The sequence below is a fragment of the Erpetoichthys calabaricus genome, chromosome 8 (assembly GCF_900747795.2).
Source record: "Erpetoichthys calabaricus chromosome 8, fErpCal1.3, whole genome shotgun sequence".
Classification (NCBI taxonomy): Eukaryota; Metazoa; Chordata; class Cladistia; order Polypteriformes; family Polypteridae; genus Erpetoichthys; species Erpetoichthys calabaricus.
The window spans coordinates 84,780,238-84,798,988 of NC_041401.2; the positions used below are offsets into that span (position 1 = coordinate 84,780,238).

The 18,751-nt window shown below is 36.7% G+C and overlaps 1 protein-coding gene across 5 annotated transcripts in view; it reads left to right on the forward strand.

Annotated features, from left to right (window-relative positions):
* Positions 1–18,751, forward strand: part of camkk1a (calcium/calmodulin-dependent protein kinase kinase 1, alpha a) — a 198,247-nt gene that overhangs the window by 111,743 nt on the left and 67,753 nt on the right. For all 5 annotated transcript variants that reach the window (XM_028807015.2, XM_028807012.2, XM_028807017.2 and 2 more), the window contains exons 4-5: positions 7,325–7,372; positions 8,532–8,585. In XM_028807015.2, the coding sequence (XP_028662848.1) occupies positions 7,325–7,372; positions 8,532–8,585 (102 nt within the window). The remainder of the gene's footprint in view (positions 1–7,324; positions 7,373–8,531; positions 8,586–18,751) is intronic.

The following is an 18,751-nucleotide window of genomic DNA, read 5'->3' on the forward strand; positions in this document are numbered from 1 at the left end:
CAAACAAATCCAGTTTTTAATGTCTGGAAAACATTTGGGATTAAATTACTTAGAGATCTTTATATAGGCAACATCTTTGCATCCTATGAACAATTACATTTCAAATTTAACTTTCCAGCAACACATTTCTTTCACTATCTTCAAATTAGAAACTTTGTTAAACAGAACCTGCCCAATTTTCCTCATCTCCCACCTTCCTCTATGCTGGAAAAACTATTACTCAGTTTCGAGGACTCAGACAGCATTTCTGCAATATATAAAATTATTTTACAGTCCCTCCCTTTCAAAGATCCAAGAGGACAGTGGGAAAAGGATCTCTCACTCAACATATCAGAAAAGGAGTGGAAGGTAGCAATGCAGAGAATTCACTCGAGCTCCACATGCGCAAAGCATACAATTATCCACCCATCCATCCATTATCCAACCCGCTACATCCTAACTACAGGGTCACAGGGGTCTGCTGGAGCCAATCCCAGCCAACACAGAGCGCAAAGCAGGAAACAAACCCCGGGCAGGGCGCCAGCCCACCACAGTGCATACAATTATTCAACTCAAAATTATATATCGAGCACATCTGTCTCGCTTAAAACTGTCCAAAATGTTTCTAGGGTAAGATCCAACCTGCGAACGCTGCAATCAAGTTCCAGCCTCACTGGGTCACATGTTTTGGGCCTGCACCAAATTAACATCATTCTGGACAAAAATTTTTAAGTGCCTTTCAGACAGCCTTGGTGTCACAATCTCTTCTAACCCAGATGTTCTCCCAGATGGGCTTAAAGTGGAGAAGGGCAAGCAAACTGTGATTGCCTTTATTACACTATTGCCACGCAGATTTATTTTGCTAAACTGGGAGAATCCTAACTCTCCTCTTTTAAGTCAGTGGGTAACTGATGTTTTATATTATTTGAAATTGGAAAAAATCTAATTCTCACTTAGAGGATCTGTGCAGAACTTTTTCAAAACCTGTCAGGATCTAATCAATAATATTTTAGAATAAGCTCTTAAAGCACTGAGGAAGCAGATTCTCTTCCCATTTCTTTTTCTTAATTTATCTTTATCCGCCTATTAAACTCATCAATTTATTTATTTTTACTAGGTTTAAGTTTTACTCCGTTGGCCATGCTCTTTTTCTCAGGGGTGGGGGTTGATTTTTTTTAATCCTATTTTTTGTAAAAATTGATCTATTTGTATGGAATGATGACAATAAAATCAATAAAATTTAAAAAAAAAAGAAAAAATGTAAAAAGCGTTGGATTTTTTGGCTTGACAAATTACATATTTATTATATTTGATCTTTCTACTGTAAAACGTGCAAAACACTAATAGCGCAAAATCAAAAGTGTAGAAAGTATGATAATAATACAAGTAATAATAATACAAATAATTCTAATACCACACATTCTGTCAAAATGTGTCATTTGTGTGGTATATCTTGAAGCACAATTAAATACATAATGCAAAGTCACTTATGGGACAATAGCAGCACGATTCCTTGCGGATTATCCTTCCAGACTGATCAGCTTTTGAACAGCATACTGAACATGTGCGACTGACTCAAACGTCACTTTCGGATTCATCAGAATCATTTTTAATTTCTGTCTGCCTGAAGACAGATTCACTTTGTCATCACTGCACGTATCACTTTTACGAGCAACACCTGGGCTACTGAGAAACGTTTCTCACGAGACCCCATTATGAGGCTAGGACTGCTGCACTGTTGTCTGGGTAACATTCGGACCTGTCGCTTATGCAAGACACACCTATATCGTTTCCTGAGCAATGCTCGGCACTAACACTGTTAGCACTTTTACAGCACTTTATCAGGCAGAGTAATTCTCAGGTCTAAAGCTTACACGAGACGCATCTATACAGTTGCCTGAGTGACACTTAGGACTAACATTTTTAGCACTGTTTTTACAGCCTAAGCGATGCTTTGGTCTAACACTAAGATTAACCTGTTAACAGTAATACTGTAAATTGCATTTAAGTGGACAAGAACCCATCATGACGAATATTTCTGCAGTGAAGACTGTGGTATATTGCTACTGATATGGCTAAATGCTAGGTCATTGTCACTGTTGCTTGTTTTGTGGTCCAGTTCCCAAATGTATTTGATTGTTATCTATATACTTAGTACCATCTGAAATACCAAATTTCAAAGAAGTCAACTGATTTTGCAAATAACAGTAAGTCTTAAAATAAGTGCATTCACATCAGAAACATTACTAATGCTACATTTTTCATAGAGGCTTCCTTAATTTGTGTTTTAAACATTTTCTTTTCTCTCTATTATATTAAAAAACTTTTCCATCTTGTCCATGTTATTCAGCCTTGACCATTCCCCTCCACACTGCTTGCCCAGTCATTACTCCTACTGTGTATATCCACTCTCCTGTACCACCTCGTGACTGTTGGAAGTCCGTGCTAACTCGCCCTTCAGTGCAGTCAGTTATAATGGCAAGGCAGAAGAGCAAACTCTGAAGATCTCTTCCTGCCATTGAATGGAAGCTGCTGGAAATTTTTTGTAAATAAACAGTAAGAAAATAAGAAACTGCTTGATAGTGTTAGATATTTGTAGGTGCTGAATCTCCAGTCTTATATGAGAAACTTAACCTTTTAAAGACACTCCCTCCCTCATGCAAAATTGACTTCCTTTTCAGCTCAAGAAATGGACTTCTCTTTGTAGCCTTTCCTCTCTTCAAAGACTCAGTGGGTCACGTGGGGGCCAAGTAATGGGACAATATGCTCTAATTCTACTGTGTCCTTTCAACATGAGGGAGCACTCTTTTCTGTGAAGCACTTGAATTGAGTTCTGCTGCATTGTGGTTCTATTTCGGCTGTCATGAATATTAAAATTTCTCGTGCCTTTCCCATTTCTCTCTTACATTTCACATGTGAGAGTGCGGACATTCAAAAGAAGTGCAGTATAGGCTGTAGTCTTTTAAACACCAAAGAGTTTACAACAATCACAATAAAAGATCTTTCTCCAAAGCCCCCACTACACACACTTTTCCCTCAATGTTTTTACTACCTCTGTTTCTTTTTCTCTTATGTTAATCTTCCTTGAAACTACAGAGTGTGATTGTCTGGGTGGGCTGTTGTATTTTTTGGTGGTTTGGATTTGGTAGATTTTAAAGATGGGCGTAGTATGGTTCCATCACAAATCTATTGCTTTTGCTATTCTGAAATTCTTACTTTGCTGTTAAAATAATAAAAAAATTTCCAAAAATCAGACAAGTACACAATGTTGAACTTTCTTGTCATACAGTATTGTGCCTGGTCAGTGAGATGATATTTTATATTGCGTCTTTGGCTATTCATGCAAAATTTCCTCCAGTAGTTTTAATATTCCTTCTTTTGTCTCTATGATCACCATTTCATATTTCAAAATAGTGAAAGTGGAAGATGAAAACCTCCAAATGAAGCCTGCTTTAAATACATGACATGATTGCAAGAAAGTATAGTTTGTTTTAATTTTTTTCTTTAGAAACTAAGGGTGTGGTAATTCATTACTTTCAGTCAGTTTGGTTCCAAAAGAGATACATTTTGTTTTATAAGTTACAAAATGCAGCTAGAAGCTTAAAGTAGAAAAACATAAACAGGTAACGATTTCAAGTAATTTATTGATTGTGATACTCTTTGAATTATCATCAGATATTATATTGTCTTTGGCCATGTCTTAGTGTTATCTTTTTGTTCAAGCACAAATGTTTTCTGTGGAGATTTGTGACCAGTTTCTGTAATGTTTTCATAGAATACATTTTTTTTGTAATTTGTCACTTAATGCAAATATTAGTAAATTAGGAAAGTGGTCACAAACTATGGCAACAGCCCGCAGTTCTGCAAATGTCATGTGACATTATTTAAAATACAAAAGTAAATTTTGTTTGTTGGTTAGGAGCCAAGAGGTGGAGTAGTTAGTGCCACTGCTTCACAGCTTGATAGATAGATAGATAGATAGATGCTTTATTAATCCCAAGGGGAAATAAGACTGGGTTCAGAACCTGACCTGTTCACTGTCCACATAGAGTATAAAGTTTTCTCCCCAAAACTGTGCATGTTTTATTCTGAGTTCTCCAGTTTTTATCCCATATCTCAAAGACCAACAGATCGAGATGAATGGCAAATTCAAATAGGCTTGGTTTAAGTGGTATAAATTGGTATAATAGTGAGTGTTGAGGAAGACATGAGTTGTACTGTTTGTTTTTACAGGAAAGGGACATAAAATTACAAGGTAAGCAAAACAAATTGCCAGTAAAGGTAACAAAAATCCAAGACTTAGTTCTAATCAGAGCATTAGTGGTAATGGTTTTATGGTCATAGTGTACATTAATATGCAAACAAAACACAAAGAAATATCCACGCAGTCATACAATTTTGAATGGACTCCTAGTGTTACATCTTAGATCTCTGTTTTCATGTTCAGTTATTCACATTCAGTAGTAGGCAGTGCAGCCAACTAGAGTCACGATCCTAAATTAATCATTTTTATTTGGTTTATACAAGATAGAGTTAAAAGTTCAGTTATTAAACAACACCGGAGAGCTTTTCAGGTTAAGGTGTATAATATGGACATTACATCAAGTATCCCATAATCCAAATAATCTCCCACAGTTGCACTCCTTCAAGGGGTTCATTCCTGCCTTACACCTCATGCTGCTAGCATAAATGGCTGTCCCCACCAGACCCTATTGTCAAAAATGCATGGATGGGTTGCTTTGAGTCTAGTGTATCTACTGAACTCTTCGAAGGGTTTTGGTAAACAATTTTAGAAAGACATGTGCATTCAGGGTGGTACTTTGTTTCCTCAGATGACAATTTTATAGATGTGTTATATTAGAATAAATGTTCTATTGTCAAATCTAATCCATCACAAGTTATTGTAAGTTCAAACAGGTGTTGTTTTTCAAATTATTTAGAGTTTCATTGTTTAGGAATATTCTGTAAAATATAAATGTGAGGGAAAAAAAATACACAAATGTACTGTATACTTCGTTAATAATATGATTCCATTCCTTTACATTTCAGAAACGTTACTAATCAGATTTGATTTGGCAAATGTAAAATAATGATCTTATGTTTTTATGATTTCATTGTCCAGCAAAAACCACCAGGTTGCATCAACTCTATATGGTTTAGAATACATTTTTTGCTTAAAAAAGGCTTTTTATTAAAAGATTCAGAAAGTTATTTTACCTCTTGGGAACAACACTACTAATGTCTCGGATCAAATTTTAGAACCCTCTTAATTATTAGGTTTTGTTATGCTGAAGAAAAGGCTTTGGCTACTAGTACAAATTTTGTTTCCTGGTTTCTATGCAGGTCCTTCTGTTTACTTAAAATTATTTAGTAAAAGCCTTAAGATTGCAGTTTTCTAGCAGCATTTTGTCCACATCATTCTGGTGTTATAAACCCCTGAAAACGGAGACATGACCTCCAGAGCTGTAAACTTCTGAAGATGCCAACATTGCGCAATGGATGGATGAAAACGTAGATATTTGAAAATACAGACTCTAATCACACACTGCTCACGCTTATTATGTAGCCCTTTCCTGGTTGGTTTCTGCTTATTACAACATCTCATTCCCTTATTGGTCACCCTTCAATGAAGAAAACCATATTCCAACATAGTGGATTTCATGTTGTACAATGTTAATGCTGCATACATGCACAAAACACAAGTAATTACCAGTCACTACAGTTTTGAGATAATGCTGGCTGCATTAAATATCCCTTCAAGGATTTTTCCACCAATGTGCACATGCCCAGTATAGGCGGACATCTACATCATATGCGTTTTTGCTTAATTTAGTGTAGATGGAGATACTTTTGTAAAATATGTGAAAACGCTACTGTTGATGGAGATTTTTTTTTTGTTTTATTTTATTTTAATGGAAACATAGTGATGTGGAGGTAGCCATAGTTAATAGGTCAATCAACAGCAGTTTGTCACTAAGGCATTTTGTTTTTGCCAATTACCGCTTTCTTTGCACTAGAACGGCCCTCCTATTCGTTAACTTAGTGCATAATATTGTTGTTGCTTATTGTTTAGTCTGTCCATGTTCCATGCTTATTGTTTCATTCCTATGCTTCAACACAGCTGTTCAATAATGTTTTTTCCTCACGTTTCCTGGTAGAAATAAAAATTGTCACCTTCTAAAACTGTATTTATTATTTGCCTTCTTCCATCTACTGCCTTGTGCCATTAAAACATTTTTTTAATAAGAAATTAAACTTTTTCATAAATGGCACTGCCATTTGTTTTTACCATGCTTTTACTCTAATTATAGCTAATTGAGAGTTAACAAAAACCTTAAAAACTCAATTTTTGTGAGGAAATTAAGATAAAAGCAGTTGACTTGGAATTATTGTCCAACATAGTCTGGTTTATATGTATGGTAGTGTTTAGTTTTGTCACTTAAATTTCAGAAAGGTCAGAGTGGCCTTCAACCCAGCTCTTTGATGTTCTGAAGGTAACATGCTTTGTACTGTAGCACTTCCTTGTTTTTATCCCTGGTGTTTAGATCCTCTCCCCTGTGTATACCTAATCTAATGTATATTCTTATGCCTTTCACAATTTAATATTTATCTCTTCCTGGAAGCCTAATGCGTGGATGAGAAATGTTGGTTGTGGTATGGTTAGTGAGAAAGTGAAAAGAGTGAAATGGTAGTAAAGCTTGTTTACAGTGTTTCTGTTTTTGTGTTTCAATTAACACACAGCTCTTTGGAATACGGAAAATCACTGAATACTTGGAAGAAAGTATCCACTGGATAGTGGGAGAACTTACAATTTCAAACAGTCAATTTGTTCACCTAGAGCTGTTGGCAAGCAGAGCTAATCACTGCTGCCTACACTACTTTTATTAAAGTGTAGTGAAAATGCACTATTCATTCTGTTCTTTTTTTGATCTCTGCAGTTCAAGTGCTTTTGGTGCTTAGTATTGTATTTATCATGTTGGGTAAAATGAGATGTCTATTGGCTGAAGTATAAATTACTGATGTTCCATTTTTGATTTAGAGCTATGTGTAGTATCTGACAATACAGTATGAAGAAAACCAGTGACATCCTAATAGCAATTGCCTAATTAACTTGCTCTTTATCTGCGTTACAAGAAACCCTTGAACAAATGTGTATTGTGTAAGAAACCTTATAATCAGATAAAGGTTTATTTCTAGCCCTGAATTGTTATTTCCACCTTTATCATTCCATGCTTTTACTTACAAAGAAGATATTTTGTCAAAGAAAATGTGTTAGAAAATAGACTGATTTTTTTTCCATACAAGAGTCTGTTTGTTCACCATATTATTTATTTTGTTATTTTAGGACTGTGTACAGCTAAATCAATACAAACTCAAAACTGAAATTGGAAAGGTGAGTTCTATCCTTTATGTATGATTTATGTTCTGTTCATTTTTATTTTTCAGGCAGTGTGTTTATAATAAAAGATTTTATAGCCATGAAGTACTGAAAAGAGGTATTTCTTTTGTTCACATACTACATACAAAACTTAGGAGCCTCTTTCTGCATATTGATTTCTGAAGTCTGTTTCCAGATAGTCTTCCAGCCATTCCCTTAACTGAACTAAACCACTGACAACTTGTTTAAATCGTGCCATCTTTTAAAACACTATTGAATGAATGTAATGGGGCACTTTTTATTTTTATTCTTGTATTTTTATATCTATATTTTCAATCTGTGGAGCAGCACTTAAAACATCTGCTATCAGCCAGAAGCAGTCTTCTGTGGAGTCGAGGCTTTCAAAGAGGAGAGAGTGTTTTTCAACAACTTTGTGGCATGGCCTTTATTAAAAATTTAATGGTACTCTAGTGATGCGAGCCTGGCTTCCTGCTTAGACCTCTACGGGGCATTGTGCATCTAGGAGTCCTGCGTAACCTTGTATGTTACAGGCATGCTGAGTACATGGGGCACTGCAGTCCTTTAGTTTTTAATTTAGTAATACAGTGGTAGAATGGCTACTGCTTGTGAAAGAAATGTGGAATTCAATGCTTTCAAAAAGTGAATTGTACTCTATTATCTTTGAATCAGAAAGGCACATATGAAACCATGGTTGTTAAGAAGTACTAATAACTTTGATATTTGTTTGTGCATGCTCCTGGTAGCAGCTTACACCTAGTACTAATTTAGCACTGGTTTATGTCATGCAAGGCCACTCAAGCCAGTCTTGGTACTTATCATGGCTACCAGGTAAATGTTTATGTTTGCTGCGGGTCTGGATGAAGGTGCCAGTGTACAAAGACTGTTCACAAATACATTTTATAGAAATGTCTAGGACTAATCATTGAGCTGATTTTGGTCCTGTCATAGACATGTGTTAAAATCTGTATGATGAGTTTTGTGCAATTCATCTATAAACATTAAATAAAATTAGTAATTATACTCTTGCAGTTTCTGGGTGTTACCCTGTTAGATGTAATTTTACAGTACTATAGGAGTATGGTCAAAATATAATAAAATCTGGATAAGTATACTGTTCACAGCATTTTTTTTTTTTTTTGCTAATTTTTGTCAGGGCTCCTATGGGGTGGTAAAGCTTGCCTACAATGAAGATGATGACAAATACTATGTAAGTATGGATTATTCTCTAGCAGCTGGCTGTTTTGGCTATGGCTTCTGTTTGGCAGTACTTTCCTATCTTTTAATATTTTTTAAAATTAACTTGTTTGAATTGTGGCTCAGCATTTTATAAATCATAGTTGGAACACACTCACTTACTTAGGGCACTTATTTAAGGTTAGTTTTGTATTAAATGGATTAAAACCAAGTCTAGAATGCTAGTGTAAAAAAAAGAAACAACACTTGCCAATGTTTTACATAACCTGATTCTTTCACACAGATTGTGCTGCATACCCATGGCTTTGCTTTGATTTTAAATTTAAATTTAAATTTAAAATTTAATTTTAATTTTAAATTCTTAATACAACTTAGTTAAAACCTCGACCTCAAATAAAAGTTGAAAAAAAACACAGTTCTTTTAGCACTTCTTAATATCTGATCTGCATCACAGTTGTATTGCATGTGTACACTGCAGTTGATTTAATTTTCAGCAAAAGAAGCTTCCTACTGGACGTTGCCATCCTGTTTTTCTGGATTTAGCACTGCACACCTTTAATTAATATGAGCTAGTCTTGGAATTGATAGAGGATGGAGAAATAGTTGCACAACAGTTGATTTTTCAATATTTTAATTTTACCAAACAGAGATAACCTAGCCATATTTGCTTTGAGAATTTTAATCTTTTTGTGGCGTCTCTATGATATGTCAATCTTTATTTAATGCAGGGCGAATATCAGTAAGATGTAACCAAAAGATTTACAAAACAATTTACTGTTGTGACAGTTTGAGGTCCTCCCGACCCCTTGAACTCTCTGACCACTCTTCAGGCACCAGGTAAAAGTCCAATAATAATTTATTTGGACAATAATAAAGTGCACAAAGCACCTGCACTCCACAATACTCATATAATAAATCAATAAACAATCAATACAATCCTCCACTCCCAGATGCGTTGCCACCCTTCCACCCAGCTCAGCTCCACGCTCTGGTCTTTCACAGTCCTTTTTATAGTCCTTGACCCGAAAGTGTTTCGCCCTCTCTGTCCATGTGACTAGGAACACTTCCGGGATAGATAAAAATCCTTTCTTCTTCACCCTGGAAGCACGTCATTCCTCATGTCCATGTGACTTGAATGTACTTCCGGGCGTAGGGCAAACAATCCTTGTACCTCCCTGCAGCGTCCCCAAGCGGTCCCCATGGCATCCAGCAGGGTTGGGGATAAAAACTGCATTGTCCAGAATTCCCTGCTGGCATTCGGGGCACCTCCATGCTGCAGGGAGGGCTCCACCTGGCGGCCTGGGGGTATTGGCCGGGATGAACGGCCAGCCACATATCACACTGTTTACGACAAATCAAATTACTGCATTTTACTTAATGTTGCTGGTTGAAGGTCCTCAGTGTTAGCGTGCCATGAATAGAATGTGCAACATTCTTCATAATGACAATCAGTTTTGTTTTCTTTCTCTCCTTTTCTACTACCTCCAGGGTGTCCAGAGTGAGTCCCATAACTGAACCTTTAGTCTTCCTTGGTCTTAATTGTGGCTTTGAATACTACATCGACAAAGTACTATATAAAGCATCAACCGATTATTACTTAGGAAAAATTGCATTGAAGTATTGAATATTCATGGAAATAAGCATATTAAATATACAAGCAGGTGGATGGTATAAAACAATCTTTTTTGGATTAGATTTATAAGAGGTGTGTCTAGTCATATTATTTACTTCTTGAAATATAAAGATGAAAACTGCACATGCTATTACAAATATGTTTTACAGCAAAAACTCTCCTAGCTTGTATTCCAAATGATTTGTTTTAAATTCCAACATACTTTTACTTCAGTTCACTGTTTGGTTGACGAAAATGACGAGTCCACCAGGCCTCAAATGTATTTCTTATGAAGCATACTTTTTAGCTCTAAATCTATCACAGTGTAATTATATGTAAAAGTATTTACTCCCTTTGTTAAGAATAAACCTTGAACCTAGACTTCAGAATAAATAAAGCTTTTGACAATACTCTGCTTGCAAAGCTCATTGTGATATTGTCACTGTGATGTTACAAAATTCAGGTCTGAACAGACATTACAGTTCCAACCTGTATAAGCAGTAGAAAAAAACAAGCACTATCATGGCTGCTGATCACTGCTTTTATGTGCATATATTGTCGGATATGCTGATATTTATTCTTTTGAAATGTTCATGAAACCCATGTGATAAATGAAAATGGAAAAAAAATTCCCAGGGCAGAGAACTTTCTAAAATGCACCTTCTGTAAAACGGGAATAATTATACACATGATACCAATTAGGAGTTCCATTCATAAAGCATGCTAGTCTCAGATGGTGTGAAAATGCTTCTGAATTTGCTGGCCTTACAGAGCACAAAAATCACCCTACATCTCCTTTTTTGACTTGCCGGTATTGTTATTTTTCTATTTAATTATGGTACCCATATTTTATGTAAGTGAAAGTCCAGTTACAAATTCATTGAAGTGTGCTGGGCCTTTAATTGATGGTACACTTTGTTAGAATAATTTGGTTTGGATTCAATTGAATTGAACATCTGACCTTTTACTGAAATAACCTGCGTTTTGAGTAATAAAAGTACTTTTGATTGTGCTGGTCCCACATTTCTTTCTGCTTCAGTTTGATGCAAAGATTTTTGTAATTCTGTGCAATACAAATGCAATATCTGAAAATAGAGATCTACAAGGAGTGTGTTTATAGTAACATAACTGACTAATAAATCATAAGTCCTCAATATCTCTTGTACTTTAAAATGGGAAAAGGAGCTCTTGAGATACAGAGGCAGTATAGGTGATAGTTTAGAACAATTAAAGGGGATTTGAAGTGAGATTGAATCCCTTTCAGCACATTCAGTAAAGCTAAGGTTGAAAGGATAAACAGGGTTAAGTCATCTCCTCTTTAGTCAATGTGTCCTTTCATTCTTCATTGATTACCAATAGATGATAGTTTCCTTTTACGTTTGCCTTGTGCAAATGTATCCAGGACTGGTTCCTGCCTTGTGCTGTGCCTGCTTTTTCTGAGATAGACTTCAGCTCTTTCTAATGTTCTCATGCATTTCTCATACTACTTATTGTGGTTTCAGATTATAATGTGCAAAAGTCTATGCGGTTCACCTTTACACACCCACACTTACTTATATCACTTTATTTTCTTTAGAGTAATTAATTAATCTAACATGCACATCATTGAGATATAGGTGGGGAACCACAGAAACTGGAGAAAAAAAGTAAAAAAACACAATGAGAATACACAGGCACCTTGTGACAGCAAGCGATCAGTTGGAAATTCCATAGACTCAAAATAAAAATGCTTATAACAAGCCTTAAAAATATAAAAAATACTGAAAAGGACAATGGTTTGTCTGTGTTAGCCTTAGTTATGTGTTCTAGAGGTGTTCATTGCTGGGGCCCTTTTCAGTTTTATCACCTTTCGTGTGTGTGCAAGGAAATTAACTGGCATCATGCCTGGAATAAGTTCCTAATTTTTGCTCTCGGAACAGGCTCAGCATCTGTCTTTCATAATTTGAAAAATTAATCTATTGAGAAGAAACAACCTTAAACAAATAATTATGCAAATCAGAAGTGGTTTGCCAATTTGTGTGAGTTGTAGCTTCTTCGTGACGCTGTGCCAAGGACTGTTGTGTAAGGACTGTTGTAATTATTTGCTCTCCTTAGAATATTGTGTAAAGTTAAATATTTCTTATGAACTGTTGTGCACCATACCCACGGCCCGAACAGGTTTTCCTGTTGTACAAGTTTGTTTAGTTCTATTGATAGCCAGTGGCCATGCAAAAATAGCTGTTTGGTGACAATGCTCCATAGGTTGTAGGAAGCAGATTATTCAAATGATAAGATGTGACATATCTGCTTCTTTTTAGGCTACAGTTCTGCCACCTCAAATTTAACTCCTTTTTTTAACCTTTCAGTTTTTGTCTGTTGTCTGGCCTTTTTGTCTGTTTACCCTTGAAAATGGAGAATGTACAATGAGAACTTCAGGACACAGAAACTTGTTAAGGACAAAGTTTTTTCTTCAAACAAAGAAGCACCAACGCACGGAATTAATTTTTCCAGTATTGTGGTGGAGAGTAAGACATTGGGAACATTCAATTGTTGATTTGATGTTAGTTTAGAATATGTAGGTGAATAGAATTGTTGAGCTTTTATGGTGAATGGGTTGTTCTCATCAATATGAAACTGGTTTCTTTTTGAAGTTTGCAATTGTAAGTCTATCCATCCATTCAGCCACCTTTTAAATAAATCCACTTTTTCCAGTGCATAGTTTGCAGCCATGTCTCATCAGTACCTGCCACTAGCTTATCATTGCATCTTCTCATTATAAGGCACAACCATAATAATAATATATATCCTTTGTCTTGCTACTCAAAGTACTTTACCTAGACAGAGGGGAACGACTTCAACCACCACCAATGTGTACCACTCACCTGGATGATGCAGTGGCAGCCATTATTGTGCCAGTACGCTCACCACACATTAGCTAATAGGTGGTGAAGGGGTAAGACGGAGAGACAATTAGAGGCAATGATAAGGAGGCCAGAATGGATGAGGATGTGATGGGCAATTTAGCCAGGGCATCGGGGGACACCCTACCTTTTTAAATTATGCGCAGGGATCTTTAATGACCTCTGAGATTCAGGACCTCAGTTTTATATCTGATCTGAAGGACGCTGCAGATCATTACAGCACAGTGTCCCTGTCTCTGCACAGGGGCATTGGGATCCACACACAAACCACGGGGTATGCACCTCCTGTTGCCCTTACTAACACCTCATCCAGCAGCAACCACCCATTAAACTTTCCACTCTCACTTAATTTAAATAAGATTGTAAAATAAACCTAACAACATCCTTTTTCTTTTTGTTTTCTTTTGCTGTTTGAAGGAGCACAAGTAAAACATACAGTATATATACCTCACATGCAAATCAAGTCCTAAATATTGTTTCATGGCATTGTTATTTTGCTGCCCATAATCAGAATGTGGCTTTCAGATCTTCTTTGGTGTTCACCCGATTAAATAAAGTTCACACTTAGTTATTTCAATCACAAAGAAGGACAAATACTTTGAAACATTGGTAGTTCTCACTATAGTGCTATTGCTACCTTCATAAACATGACTAGACCCTGTTAGTAAGAGCCAAAGAAACCAAAATGCATACTGAATGCCCTTCTGTTGACAACTCCTTACTATTTTTGATAGCCAGCTGCAATATTTTCAATTTTTTCAGTGCTATGCTTTTACTGTTTTATTGTTCTATCTCACACTATTGGCAGTGTCATAGTTTCCCAATAAGTAAAGCAATTTTGTGTCTCATTGCACTCTGTATGCTACAATGTTTTCTGATCTAGGCTACTCTTGGTGCACAATGTTGGTGAAGTTGCTGATCAGTTAGCATAAGAAGCCTACAACAGCCTGGACAGGGTCTCAGAGAAAAAAAAACCACTTTGAGCTGATTAAGCCCATGTCTCCTTCACACTGAAAATCTCCTCAGGGTACCTATGTACAGTATTAGCCCTTTGAGCAAAATTAACACTTTCCCCCATTTTAGAGACAATAGTGTATTTATGGTCAAACAGATTACTCAGCCACTTCTAATATCTCCTACACGTTTGTTCTGCTTTATGCATATTTATGAGTCTCTTGTGTTTTCCCTCTGATAGCTTTTTTGAAATTCCTGGCCATTCACATATGTTGTTTCTTTGAATGGATCAGGTGCTTGCAATTGCCACTTCCATACTCGGAAGTAACACCAAATAGATGCAAATGAACTGTAAATAGCACCTTTGGCAATATAAAATAAAAGATATAGGTGAACATAGGGAGATAAACAAGTACAAATAAACAGGTGCTCTAATAACCAACCAAAATGATTGTTGAATTGTTGCCTGTTAGGTAGGATGCCTTGTCAACTTGCCCAGTGCTTTAGTACCAAAAAGCTCTTCACTTTCTTGACCCCCACCCCCATCTCTCTCTGTCTCTCTCTTAGACTCTGACCTTTGTATGTCCTATCAGTTAAACACTTGTATCCTTCTCCAAATTATGCACTGAAAGGTCTTTGTCAAATGACCCCATTGCTGGATCACGTTCTGCAAAGCCCAGGAATAGCTTTGTAATTGGTCCAGAGACACCATGTTAAGATTCCCTCAGCTAGCTCCAGGTTTCCTAGCACTAATGTGGCTTCAGCCTCACTTAAGGAGTCAGTCCTCCATGGCAGCTCGTCAGCTACCTGCTTTAACAGGGGGATAGAATGGCCAAACATGTTCTCTTCCAGGACTGTTGTCTTTGTAGTGGCCAAGAAGTTGTTGGTGCCACATCTGTGTTTCTCTCACTGGATCATTCTGTGTTCCATGAGATCAGGCAACTTGGCATGTGGTGTGGCCCCTGCTCTGTAATGTTTCAGGGGACTATTACACACTGAGGCTACAACTCTTGCTCTGTGTTTCTCTCTTTCATCCTATTGTCCCTGCCTGTGGGCACACAGTAGATACAATGGGCATACTATTCCCTACCTCCACTGCATTTCTACTCTGACATGACAGTGTCTTTTGTTCTTCATGCCTGGATAACTCCTGTGGCATCCTACCCTAATCTTTGCCTTCCTAGTGGTGCCCTTAATCCTCTTGCCAGCTGAGCACCCCCACACAACACATGACAATTAGCCAAAGTGAAAGAACTGTTTCAATCATTTTAATTTCCATTTTTATATATAAGTGGTTTGTTATTAATGCCGTTAAGTGATTACTTCATAGTTTTTATATATTTAGAAAAGAAATGTATACATATTTTACTATCTTCCTGCTTATCTGACTTTAAAGTTAGTGTCTTCTAATTCACTAAGGTATCCATAGTCTGTGGCTACAAGAGAGGTTCCTTTGCTGTTTTTTCTGTCAGGGATGAAGAGTGCTTCTTATGCCTACAAATAAGACCAGCTTCTTTTTTCTCCTTGAGGGTTTACATTTTTACAGTCCCACCTACAGCTCTAGACCCTAAAATTTCAGCAAATTGTTTCCATGTAGAAATACATAAAAAAGGTCAAAAGATCAATAATATTAAAATTGAAATATGATATTTTGGAAATCTCAGGTTAAATGGTTTGTTCGAGATACCCGTTGATTTTTGTATTGTTTTTACAATCTTTTGAGAAAGTACATTTAATAGCATTTGTGTGTTTTTTATGTATTTTGAACTAGCTTAACAAATGTTTTAATATTTTTTTCTGCTTTAACTTTTGAATCCGTAGCTATATAGAATGAAAGGTCTTCTTCCCTGTAAAATATAACTGCTTGCGTACAGAATGTTAATTACATGAGTCAAGTCGTCTCCTTGTAATCTAGGCAGACTTAAAGTTTCAGTGTGCAGCCAAAATTGTCTCAAAAAGAAAAGAACAAAGACAAAACTGAAAAGCTGTTCAATGGATACCAGTGCTTTATAATTATCTGAAAGAATAGTGAGGTTTGCCCTGACTTTCCTAGTCCTTGCCAGGAGGCACATTGATTTTAATAATCAATGTTTTTTATGTTACAGTAAAGCTTGTTTTTCATGGTGTTATACTTAGATCTGCACCTTTTTGTATCAACTAAACTGTTGACTTCATGTTTGGTGTTGGCTTGTATTGTGAAAATTAGCTCAAGATTGTTTCCAATACAAGACCATTATTTTTCTGTAATTCCTTGTTACAGATAGCAGTTTTGCTACAGACATTTCATACTTCCAAGTCAATCACATAGTAAAGGTTGCTAAAGAAGGTATACATTTATCACAGTACTGGTTTTATAATGCAAAGAGGACAAACAAGTAGAGATGCCAGTTGTTTTGGTCCACTATCAGTATTGGCTGATAAAGCAACAAAATGCTACAATTGGCTATCCATCCATTGTTTGAAATAGGCCGATATTTACTGCTGATTACTTCTGCAAAAATATTTCCCATGATGCTTCAGCAACCAAACTAATTGGGTAGAAAAATGTCTGCAGTGTGGGTTCACTTTAGAGTTAGCGCAGATGACACTAGAAATGCTATTTGTAAGCTCTGCTCTTCAAAAATTCATGAGGAAGGAATGCTAGTAAAAGTACAATACAACAAATCTAATTGGTCACCTCAAGGCAAGGCATACAAAGGAACATGATGAGTTTCTGAAAAGCAAACCCATTTGAGTCAAGAATGTTCAGGGTCTAGGCTGCCCAAGGATAGCGGAACTCTGTCAATAGTGCAATAATATGATAGTCTGAGGAAATTCAATTCGCACAGAGTATTACTTGGAATAGTTCATCTGTCACTAATACGGTACACCCATCATTTAGAATAACACGTTACATTTGATTTGGTATACAGTAATCCCTCCTCGATCGCGGGGGTTGCGTTCCAGAACCCCCCGCGAAAGGTGAAAATCCGCGAAGTAGAAACCATACGTTTATATGGTTATTTTTATATTGCCATGCTTGGGTCACAGATTTGCACAGAAACACAGGAGGTTGTAGAGAGACAGGAACTTTATTCAAACACTGCAAACAAACATTTGTCTCTTTTTCAAAAGTTTAAACTGTGCTCCATGACAAGACAGAGTTGACAGTTCTGTCTCACAATTAAAAGAATGCAAACATATCTTCCTCTTCAAAGGAGTATGCGTCAGGAGCAGAGAATGTCAGAGAGAGAGAGAGAAAAAAGCAAACAATCAAAAATCAATAGGGCTGTTTGGGCTTTTTAGTATGCGAAGCACCGCCGGACAAAGCAGCTGCAAGGAAGAGAGCAATGTGAAGGTAGTCTTTCAGCATTTTTTAAAGGAGCGTCCGTATCCTCTAGGCCAGTGTGCAAACAGCCCCTCTGCTCACACCCCCTCCGTCAGGAGCAGAGAATGTCAGAAAGAGAGAGTGACAGAGAAAAACAAACAATCAAAAATCAATACGTGCCGTTCGAGCTTTTAAGTATGCGAAGCACCATGCGGGAAGCATATCGCTTGACAAAGTAGCCACATGTAAGTCCAGCAAGGAAGGGAGCAATGTGAAGGTAATCTTTCAGCATTTTTTGAGGAGCGGCCGTATCCTCTAGGGGTGCGAACAGCCCCCGTGCTCACAATATATTTGAGGAGTTTTATTTAATACGTAATACGCGCTCTGGTTGGGTAGCTTCTCAGCCATCTGCCAATAGCGTCCCTTGTATGAAATCAACTGGGCAAACCAACTGAGGAAGCATGTACCAGAAATTAAAAGACCCATTGTCCGCAGAAGTCCGCGAACCAGCAAAAAATCCGCAATATATATTTAAATATGCTTACATATAAAATCCGCGATAGAGTGAAGCCGCGAAAGTCGAAGCGCAATATAGCGAGGGATTACTGTAATGCCTACAGAAGCCTGTGAGCAATAAATAGACATTGTTTCATCTGTCTTCGAAAACTCTTTATAGTTTTAACATAAAAGTGCATGGTAAGGAATGAATTTCATGGATACCAGTGAATACAGTATCTGACATAAATGCTTTAAACAAGTGAATGAAAAGAAGTGACACATACATATCATTGTCTGTAAAGTGCCTTCTATAGCATATTCTTGGTGAGATTTGTTAAGATTAATTCCAATTTCATATAAAACTTAATTCTTACAGTATGTCACTCACGTTCATTGTTTAATTGTCAAAGCTACAAGTCTATACATGTATGATAGACAAAATTACATGCAAAAAATCTCTTCTCTAAATTCTGATTACTCAGTTCTGACTGAAACTTACATTCATTCTGTGCAATGAAAAATCGGAGCATATATTTATAAAGGCTGCTAAAATTATTTTCATCGTCAAATGGGTCATTACTCTGTGCAAATGGTGTTTGTGCAGTCTGTCCCTAGTCCAGGGTTTCAAGTCAGTGCTTGTTTCCGAAGACTGCATCTCTGCTATATCCAGAAGGGGTTATCTCTGTGCGTTTTCACTGATGAGTACTTATGTAGTGGATATGTGGATCATCGCATCCATATCTGAAGTTAATTAAAGATATGTCCTGGATTCAAGTGGCTTTGAGTGAACTTTTCAGGCGATGTGATTGACCAGCAGATTAGTGCAATATTGACACTTCTTTGGGCATTAGAGATGAAGTGAGAACTAAGAGCTTTAACAAAGCTATCGATCAACTGATCAATCTACT